The 7,149-nt window shown below is 39.8% G+C and overlaps 1 protein-coding gene across 1 annotated transcript; it reads right to left on the bottom strand.

Annotated features, from left to right (window-relative positions):
- Positions 1-2,219: 2,219 nt before the first annotated feature.
- On the bottom strand, positions 2,220-6,036 carry LOC113051344 (insulin-like growth factor II). Its single transcript, XM_026214999.1, has 4 exons — positions 5,823-6,036; positions 5,369-5,501; positions 4,447-4,622; positions 2,220-3,748 (listed from the first exon to the last, which is right to left on the bottom strand). Exons 1-4 carry the CDS (start codon positions 5,880-5,882, stop codon positions 3,512-3,514), a joined length of 606 nt encoding a protein of 201 aa, XP_026070784.1. The 5' UTR covers positions 5,883-6,036; the 3' UTR covers positions 2,220-3,511.
- Between the last annotated feature and the right edge of the window lie 1,113 nt (positions 6,037-7,149).

Here is a 7,149-nt window from a genome sequence, read left to right as displayed (position 1 = left end):
TATACAGATAAACTTGAATTGATTTGAATAAGGTTTTGGAAACAACAATTTTGGTCCATACTGAAATGATAGCATCACGCAGTTGCTGCAGATTTGTTGGCTGCACATCCATGATGCAAATCTCCCATTCCACCACATCCCAAAGCTGCTCTATTGGTTGAGATCGGGTGACTGTGGGGGCCATTTGAGTAAAGTGAATTCATTGTCATGTTCAAGAAACCAGTCTGAGATGATTTGAGCTTTGTGACACGATGCATTATCCTGCAGGAATTAGCCATCAGAGGATGGGTACACTAGTCATAAATGGATGGACATGGTCAGAAACAATACTCAGGTAGGCTGTGCCATTTAAACAATGCTCAGTTTGTACTAAGGGACCCAAAGTGTGCCAAGAAAATATCCCCCACACCATTACACCACCACCAGCCTGAAATGTTGAGACAAGGCAGGATGGATTCCTGCTTTCATGCTCTTTACACCCAATTCTGACCCTACCATGCAAATGTTGCAACAGAAATCAAGACTCATCAAACCAGGCAACGTTTATCCATTATTCTATTGTCCAATTTTGGTGAGCCTGTGCGAACTGTAGCCTCAGATTCCTGTTCTTAGCTGACAGGAGTGGCACCTGGTGTGGTCGTCTGCTGCTGTATCCCATCTGCTTCAGGGTTCGATGTGTTGTGCATTCAGAGATGGTATTCTGCACACCTTGGTTGTAACGAGTGGTTATTTGAGGTACTGTTGAACTTGCATAAGATCAGATTGAAACCCCTCCTTTTCAAACCCCAGGAAATTTGGATTTGATTTGGATTTAAGTCACTTAAATCCTAATCAAGTCAACTTCACCACATCTAGATGCCTAAATGCATTGAGTTGCTGCCATGTGATTGGCTGATTAGCAATTTGTGTAATCAAGCAGTTGAACAGGTGTACCTAATAAAGTGGCCGAATGAGTGTGTGTGTGTGATATATAATATAATAAAACAATAATATAATTATTAATGTTTTGCTATATTTTTTGGAATTCTATTTCACATTTCACAGTTATCAAGAGGTTGTTTCTTTGCTTATGACTGATTTCTGGCTTTGCATTCACATCAGTGAGCAGATATTTTGCTCAGTGGGACATCGATAGTTGCAGCCTTCACTTCACACAATAGACTGAACAACAGGCACACTGTGTCAGTGGGAATCTGTTCTTCCAGACATCTTTTGAACAGAAGCTTGTGATGAATTCAGACACAAGCACCCATTATCCACTTCACCATTAACCTGAATCTGTACAGTTTTTATACACAGAAACCACAAAGACTATAAATCATCTCACTTATGTAGGCTACACAAAAACATCCTTCAGTTCCCATGATACAACATGTACACAGAAAAGAGCAGCACAACAGATAGATGGCAAACTGGATTGATGATAGATTGAAGGATAATTTCAGCTGTAGGAGAGTGAACTAAAGAACATCAGCGCTTTTGAAGTGGAGCCTTCAGGTATCATTCCTGTTTTTTGCCTTATATTGTTAATAGCTCCACGAACCTGAGGTTTTAGAGAAAACAGGCCTGTCCTTAAATCACATCTCAACCTGTACAAGTCTTACATAAACATTCCCAAGGCACAAAGTCAGGCAAATTAATCTGGTGTTTAGCTTTTGCACATATTCATAAGTTATGAAGAAGTCTGTTAGAAGCAGGTCTAGGCATGTAGAATTTCCTGGGGTTTGAAAAGGAGGGTTTTAAATCTGATCTTATGTAAAAACAAACTTGTTACCTTGTCTCTAGAACAGGCACTGTAATTGCAAACTTGACCATGTTCTTCCCACTTGCAAGAGACTATTCTCGTTCTGGTTGCACCATCTTTATGCTCCAGTTGATTAGCACTCAATGTCCAATGTGTTTCAGAAATACTTTGAATTGCAATATCTTCATAAACAGACCTTAGAAAGAATATCAGGTTTAGTTTGGGCACTGAAGATTCATGGTGTTTCTGAGCTGACCTATGGCATTTTGTCAAGATTAGTCAGCAAATCATCAAGAGTTAGTGTTCCCCAGTCTTCACCCTTCCCTTAGGGCAGCCAGGTCACTGCCTGTGAATGTATGCATGCTCCAAATACCGCTCCAAATGCATTCCAAGAGCTATCGACTCATCCAACTATTTTAGATTAGGCAACATGCAGTAAAATAATCTGTAAAAAAACTGAGTCAGGACGACTTTAGAAGCTTCCGTTGACTTTACTTAAAAAAGGAGACAACCTTTTTTTTTTTTTTGGTACACAGCATCTACATACATAAGCAGAAAAACTAAAATAGATAATATACAAAAAAATAAAAAAATGTCAGTTGTGCATGTAATCTTTCATTGGGACTGAATTTTATGGGTTTCATCAAAATAAATAATGCCTTGATACAGTGCCATTACATTTATTACATGAAATGTTTGGTGGCTCAATTTGCAACACTGGTTATACTATGGTCACTGACAACATCTTATGAGACTATTCATACATATTCAAGTATTTTTTTAAAACAAAAGCAATGGAATACTATGATTGTATGTTGAAAATATGCAAGAGATTATTGCTTACTTTCCCTTTTAAAAAGATTGTTTGATTCTTTTGTGTATATGTGTAAAATACTGTCTAAATAACAGGTTTGCAAATATAAAAAGGCAGAAACTCAGACTGGAAACAGTAATGCTATGGATACAATATGTGACACCCAAAGTCCAAGATGACTTGATTGCAGATGTCCTCAGATATGATATCAGACTGATATTTTTGCAATGTTTTCTGCCTTCCATTGCAACGATATATTGTTTGATAGAAAAAGACTTCACCTTCATTCTCCAGGGCACAGATTATGGATCTTGAACAGCCAAGCATAGAAACAGTTTTTCCTGGTTGAGCTTATCTCCAAACAACCAGTCTTACTGAATTGTCTTTTGAATACAATCTTGTTTTTTGCTTTTTTCCTAAAACGGAAAAACTCTTTCGCAAACTCCTTTAGAGTCCAAGTTAGCACTACAATGTTCATAAAAAATAGTGCTGTTAACATCAGTCCTTGGCTTTGCACAGCCAGCCAACATTTTCCCTACTTTTCTTCTGTCTTTATGCCACAGGTGTGGTATTTTAAAGGTGCAGGTAAAGAAATCTAATCTCAATAAACTCATTCCTTAAAATATGACCTTTAAGATAGGATGCAAGCAAGACAGAACCATAAATGCTCTTGCAGACGGCAGACTTTTGACATTTGCATTCTGGCAGCTTCCTCGGCATCAGTTCTGTGCATCCCCGTGATATTCATCAAGACTGCATTCATCTCTCTTGTCCCATTACATTCATCTTCAATGTTAACGTCTAGTATTTCGAAGGCTGATAACACACAGAGTGTTCATAATCTGGATTTGAGAAAGGCTGTGGGCGAGTGGTATGATTCATGAAAAAAGTGCCTCTACTGACCAAGATTTGGCTATAATCCCTTGTTTGTTTCCATTTGAGAAAGCTGGCCATCATTTGTGGGACGTGTTGATCTGGATTTGTGGACGGATTGCAGGGTGTCTGTCGGGGAGGGTCATGAGGGGCCGGTGGAAACGGGCTTGCTCCTCATCTTGGATTTTTTCCATTTGCCTCCTAAACTTTCTGGCGAGCAGGATGGATGGGACCCCTCTTCTTAACCTCTGGGCAGCCTTTCTTTGCCATACTTCATATTTGGAATACTTCACACCAAGCTGCCCTTCTGAGATGTCCTGCAAAACAGAAGAACTTGCTGTAGATTCTGTACTTCATGGATTTGTTGTCGTATTATCAACTGACTTTGTAATTTTGAAACACTGTAGCTCAAACAATACAGCATCGTGCTACCAACAGAAAGGTCATGGGTTCGATTCCCAGTAACTGCATGAACTGATGAAATGTAAATCTTGAATGCAGCAGTGTGAATCACTTTGGCTAAAGGTGTCTGAAAAATGGGGGTTGACAATTGTCTTGTTGTTTGTTTTTGTTATTTTCAAATCTAAGCCATGGCCAGCTGGCCAACTGTCTTGCCAACGCTTAACATATTTCCATGCCAAGAGCACATGGCATAAAAATTTGCCAGAATGTGGCATAACACATGTACTTGTTTTGGTGCTTGGAATAATGACATCATTGCACATGCTGTCCAGTAGAGTTTTATGGTGTTACCATGGGCTTTTGTTTGTGTAACTATCCCCCTCAGTGTTGCTCGTACATCATCTTTAATGCATTCTACAGATTTCTGATGATCTGTGCCATTTTCTACATTGCTCAGCGATTCTGAAAGAGGAGACGAGGTTAATATTGATTTTGGCGTGATAAAAACAAGCTGCGTGTCTGACTAGCCTGTCTAGTCTGTGTCTGTGGGTTCAGCAAAATCATTGTGCTGGGCTTTCGAAAGGGGGAGGGGGAGATCATCAGCCTCATGTACCTTGTGAAGAGCCTGCGATGCTGGGAAGGCCTGCAGCGAGCTGGAGGAAACATCTCGCTCGGACTTCACAGGTTTGGCACAGTACTGCTGCAGGAGACGCAGCTCGCAACTCCGAAAGCAGCACTCTTCCACTATTCCAGTCTGAGGACGGCGGCTGTTAAATCTGTTCGGTTTACCTGGGTGGGGGAAGAGAAGGTAAGCGATCAACTCTGGGGTTCCCCTGGAAAGCAACCAACGCTACCAATTCACACCCTGTTGTTTATATTTCACCAAATCCCACATGTGGCTGCTGGCATGTTCCTAGGATTTCTGAAATCGGAGACTGCATCAACAGATCCCTTCTTTCTTTCCTGTTGTTTACAACTCCCTTTTTATTCCTGGTACTAACGGATTTAAAAAGGCCTTTAAAAAGTCACAAAGAACGAACAGGACACAGAAAAAACAAACATTGTTCTATGTTCCCAGGGATGTGTGAATAGCTAGCAAAATGGATCCTTTAACCTTGCCATTTGCCTACTAAACAGAGATAAAAGATAAAGAACAGCAGGAGAGGTACAAGAGGGGGAAGTCCACTGTCATTTGATAGGAATATAGGGGATGAGAGAGAGAGAGAGAGAGTTGCAAACAACTAAACACTTGCAGACACTAATTCACTTTGCCCCCAAAATACATACATTTCACAGCAGTTAACAGAACTAATGGATATCATTGAGAATACTTTGTAGAAAGCAATATGATGCATGTTTCCTCAATAAACAGCCTCATTGTTACAGTCATTCGTGCACATGTAACTATCCAAACAGGCATTTGAAAGACAGGACAGATGATAATTCAACTGTGACTACTTCTACAAGACAGATAGCTATGCAAACGTTTAGATTTCCCGACAGCCATCACACAGAACTGTAAGAGTTACACTTACTGATATAAAACCCATCTGCTCCGCACACGAACTGAAGAGTATCCACTAGTTCTGCACCGCAAAGGGTCTCCGTCGTTGCTACGGGGGATGCGAACGTGCACAATGACAGACTGAAGAGTATCAGTGAGCGCATCTGTGAAATGAAAACAGATCTGAGTGTGAGTCAGTTCATAGATCCGCAGTCAAGCCGCTTCGTTTAACAGAGGTTACTGATGCGATTGCGCTGATTTCAATCACTCGAGCAAAGTGATACAAACAAGCTCAAAGTAACCGTGAAGGCGATATCATCCTTGTCAGTGATACAATCAAGCAACAGCTACGCTTATAGGGATGATGATTCTCCAAAATGCAATTGTAATAATGCAGAAACGACGAGGCTATGCGAATACATAAACATGCTGAAAGAGAAGTAGCTACTGCAACCTCAAGTCATGCCATTGTCACTTTCTCTTACCATTGTTTGCCTTTCCACAGTTTTTCGGCACGATGCACAGAATAGATGGCAATCATCCATGGTAAGAGGACTGTAGAACCAGACGTTTACTAGCTGTTGTACTGAAGAGTTGCTTTGTTTAATTTCCAGTCTGTTGCATTTCTTTGAGTGATGCTTGTGGCTGTCTCAAAGTTCAGAGGACAGGCAAGGCATATGTAGTGAGAGGCAATTTATACTAATACCCGCCCCTCGCACCCCCAGCCCAGTAGTGATGTCCGATTCGTGAACGAATGGTTCTTTTGAGTCGGATCTTTTCTTTTTTTTAATGGATGAACCGCTGCACAATTCCGGCCAGAGTCAGCTACCGAATTACAAAGAACGAGTCTCGAGTCAACAACTCGATAGCTCATTGAACGAGAACTTCTTTTGTGATAGTTTTATAAATAAATATAATTTTAATCAAGATAAACGGATTTTACAATTGTTTTTAGATTCTAATATATATATATATATATATATATATATATATATATATATATATATATATATATATATATATATTATATTTGTATATATATATACAAAATTACAACAAAAATTCTTATTAAGAAAACTTTTATTAAAAAAAAAAGAAGTTCCATTATTGGGACGCTTTTGGAACGCTTTGTGTGATGATGTAACGAATCTCTTTTCAAGCTCTTTCTTTGAAATGAACGGTTCATAAGATTCGATTCGCGGAAATAATTTTCCAATTAGGCTACAGCCAGTCCGCTCAGTGTGCATGTGAACTAGAATGTTTTTTGCTTAATCAGAAGCTATTTGATTTCAATAATAAGTAAGCATATTTCGACTGCAGGCAACATTGTGCTTAACTCAAAAAGAAAATATCAAACGTCATATTTAGATTACGTGTTCCCAAATTGTCTCTATTGTTGCCACCCTGTCTGCCCGTCTGATTCGGGCATCTTCAAAACAGATGAAAAGCAATATTACGGTATTAACCGTTTTTACAGACAATACTAGTGTTGAATCAAGAATTTTGTGAAAGTGCAGCGCTCACTACTGGTTTCTGATTGAACATACACTCAGCTGATGGAGTAGCCTACCTGCTCGCCAATGACGAGGCGCATTCTTAGTCAAATAGCCCTTTTGGCAACAGGTCAGCCTGAGGAATTTTAATTGAAGCAACATTCTTCCAGCTTCTCACAATAACAAAGGGGGTTGCAATCGCATTCCAGTGACCGTGCTGAAATTTCATTCTCACAAGACAACAGTGTCGACCCTTTGTGCGCGCGCGCCATCTCATGCGAAAACCAAAAATTATTTATCCTTTCTTTAAAAAGCAACG

This window comes from Carassius auratus, chromosome 32, assembly GCF_003368295.1.
Source record: "Carassius auratus strain Wakin chromosome 32, ASM336829v1, whole genome shotgun sequence".
Taxonomy (NCBI): domain Eukaryota; kingdom Metazoa; phylum Chordata; class Actinopteri; order Cypriniformes; family Cyprinidae; genus Carassius; species Carassius auratus.
Note: the sequence above shows the minus strand (reverse complement) of the source record. Positions and strands in the feature narration are given on the sequence as shown.